The 2,631-nt window shown below is 33.6% G+C and overlaps 1 protein-coding gene across 1 annotated transcript in view; it reads right to left on the bottom strand.

Moving 5' to 3' along the window:
• LOC18052864 (anthranilate synthase beta subunit 2, chloroplastic) overlaps positions 1-2,428 on the bottom strand; it is a 4,092-nt gene extending 1,664 nt beyond the window's left edge. The window contains exons 1-6 of the mRNA XM_006448029.2: positions 2,125-2,428; positions 1,848-2,020; positions 1,022-1,092; positions 828-865; positions 606-716; positions 284-383 (exon numbers count right to left, since the gene is read on the bottom strand). Coding sequence (XP_006448092.2) covers positions 284-383; positions 606-716; positions 828-865; positions 1,022-1,092; positions 1,848-2,020; positions 2,125-2,239 — 608 coding nt within the window. The 5' untranslated portion in view covers positions 2,240-2,428. The remainder of the gene's footprint in view (positions 1-283; positions 384-605; positions 717-827; positions 866-1,021; positions 1,093-1,847; positions 2,021-2,124) is intronic.
• Positions 2,429-2,631: the final 203 nt, after the last annotated feature.

Here is a 2,631-nt window from a genome sequence, read left to right as displayed (position 1 = left end):
TTGAAATATTAATTAGAGAAAAATGCTGCAATAATGATGACTATATGTTCGATCAGTGATAACATTCATCAAATGCACAATAGCCAGGAAACTTAGTCAGTAAAAGTGGCAAAATTGAAGGTAAGACAAAGAGGATGTAGCCAATAAGCCCGTTGACTAGATGAACATTAACTAACGCTTGCAACAAAGGACAACTCTAATAGTAAGATCATAATTAGGAAGCAACTGAAACATGTTTCAATGTGCAAAACACTGAATATTGTAACAGGAAATGGACACATACTTTGATAGTCCAGCAAGCAAGCCATCCTCCCCTTTCTCATCATAATACACAAGAGAACTTTTTCCATGCATGACACCAAGAGGAGAACGCACAATCTTCCCTGGAACATGACACAGCCAAACAAAAGTTTTAAAAACCACTAGAGGAATATTTTTGCAAGCAAGAATATGTTAGATGTACAAGATTACTCAATCCATCTTCCAGTCACATTTAGAACTCTATGCAAATATGACACATTTGAAATCAACGTAATTGTACACTCAAATAAAAAACAAATATTTGACACAAGTTTAAGAGCTAGAGGACATCTTTGAAGACTCACCTCCAAAAGCCTCTCCCATGCACTGCAAACCCATACAAACACCAAACAGAGGCACAGTAGGTCCAAGTTCCAAAACAGTCTGCAATGATATTCCAGAATCTTGAGGTGTGCCTGGAGAAAAGGACACATAGAGTTTTTTATTCTTGAACAGCTCTTTTGTAAGATAACTTTCAGAGAGTCATAAAGTAAGTAATACAGAACACCATAAGTTTAATCTGTTACCTGGCCCAGGGGATATAAGCACTCCTCTAGGATTTTTCCTACAATAAGATACTAAATAGTTAACAGACATTTCATAATCTCAGAATCAGTTAATCAGATCAAGGAAGTAGCCTAGCATATTTTTTCTATTTTAAATGTTTCACAATCCTATTGATACACAAACCGTATAACGTCATCTAAGTACAAATTCTTACCGTTTTAACTCCTCCACAGTTAATTCATCATTCCGATAAACCTCAAAGTGATAACCAAGCTCGCCCATATACTTCAAAAATGTCATAGATAACTTATTAGAAGAAATAGTTTTTAACCGATTAAAGAGTAAGAGAGAAAACCAGAAAACAATTTCACAAGCAATGCGAAAACAGAAAATTTCCGTGTTTCCTACAAAACTTTTCATAAGCTAAAAAATTTGCATAATGGGCAAAATAATTTGCCAGGAAAACAACCATCATTTGATATTCAACAACCAGCTATGTTCACTCCAAGAAGACCTTCCAGATGGCATGTTAATAACTCAAGCACAAGTCAGTGATTTCAAGAATAGTTTAAAATCTTAGGGGAGATTGATACAATCCCCTGCCAGATTGCCTATATAAGTAACCTTACATAAATACTAGTTCCGTCAGACTATTAACAAGGGCTTTTTTTTTCCCTTAAAGCTCCACCTGTATTAGTTAATTAATAGAAAAACTAGGAGAAGAACACATCTACTTTTTCTATAGCTTGCCTTAGTTAATGTTGTTGGACGTTCGTATCTATACGAATCATCAAACACTTTACTTTTAATCATGCCATCTCCAAAATTTTCAAATTCAAATTCTTGCAGCATACCACCAATAACAGATCTTTAAAAAAAAAATTCAATTTCACTGACATTCTAAAACATTTACTTTCATTTTGGTTAGACACAAGTAGGACTGCGATGAATCTGGTGAATGAGAATAACAATAACGATGAATCAAAAGAAAAAAAAAATCAAATATAGAAATCAAGAAAAAAAAAAAGAGAGCAACAAACCTGGCAGAGATTGTAAGTGAAACTATCATAATTATCAATAACAATGATGGGATTTTTATTATTCTTGCTCTTCTTATCATCCAAATATAAAGACTTCGAAATGGGTACTGCCTCTGCCACAGCCATTGACAACTTTACAGCCCCATTTCCCTTCTTAGCCCCCAACCTCAGCCCTGCAATAATAGAAACCAACAACCTTATCCATAACCCAAAAAAAAAAAAAAAAAAAGAAACGAAAAGAGCGAAATCTCAATTAAGTATTAAAGAAAATAATAACCTGGAGAAGGCTCAGGGATTGCAGAGAGACGATTGGGTCGAAACCGTTGAGAGGGTTTTAAAGAGAGAGACGGTTTTGTTTGAATGAGAGTTGACTGCGAAACCATTGCCGCCATTGTTGCTAGAGAGGAGAGAGCGAGACTGAGAATATGAAACTAAGGCGCTTTTTAACTTCAAAGACAACAAAAAACTGAGCAACTGTGCGATTGCTTCAGTTACTTCTTATATATATTATCCATTGGGAGTCAGATTGAAAACGGTTCGTTTTTTTGTTCTTGTTTTTTTTCATAAACTTATATTTAACTTTACAACATAATATAAATTTACATTCAAAGCTTTATTTTACCAAAACTTAAATAAATATCTTATACATCTAGTCATCTACAATCAAAATCCAACGTGTCAAACTTAAAAGTATACAACTAAAATTCAGCATTAAAAAAATTAAAGAAAGATTCCTGCAGACTTAAAATCTTTTACATTAAAATTGAAAGGAAAAAAAAAAAAA

The sequence above is a fragment of the Citrus clementina genome, unplaced genomic scaffold, assembly GCF_000493195.1.
Source record: "Citrus clementina cultivar Clemenules unplaced genomic scaffold, Citrus_clementina_v1.0 scaffold_2, whole genome shotgun sequence".
NCBI lineage: Eukaryota > Viridiplantae > Streptophyta > Magnoliopsida > Sapindales > Rutaceae > Citrus > Citrus x clementina.
This window is presented reverse-complemented; position numbering and strand designations above follow the sequence as displayed.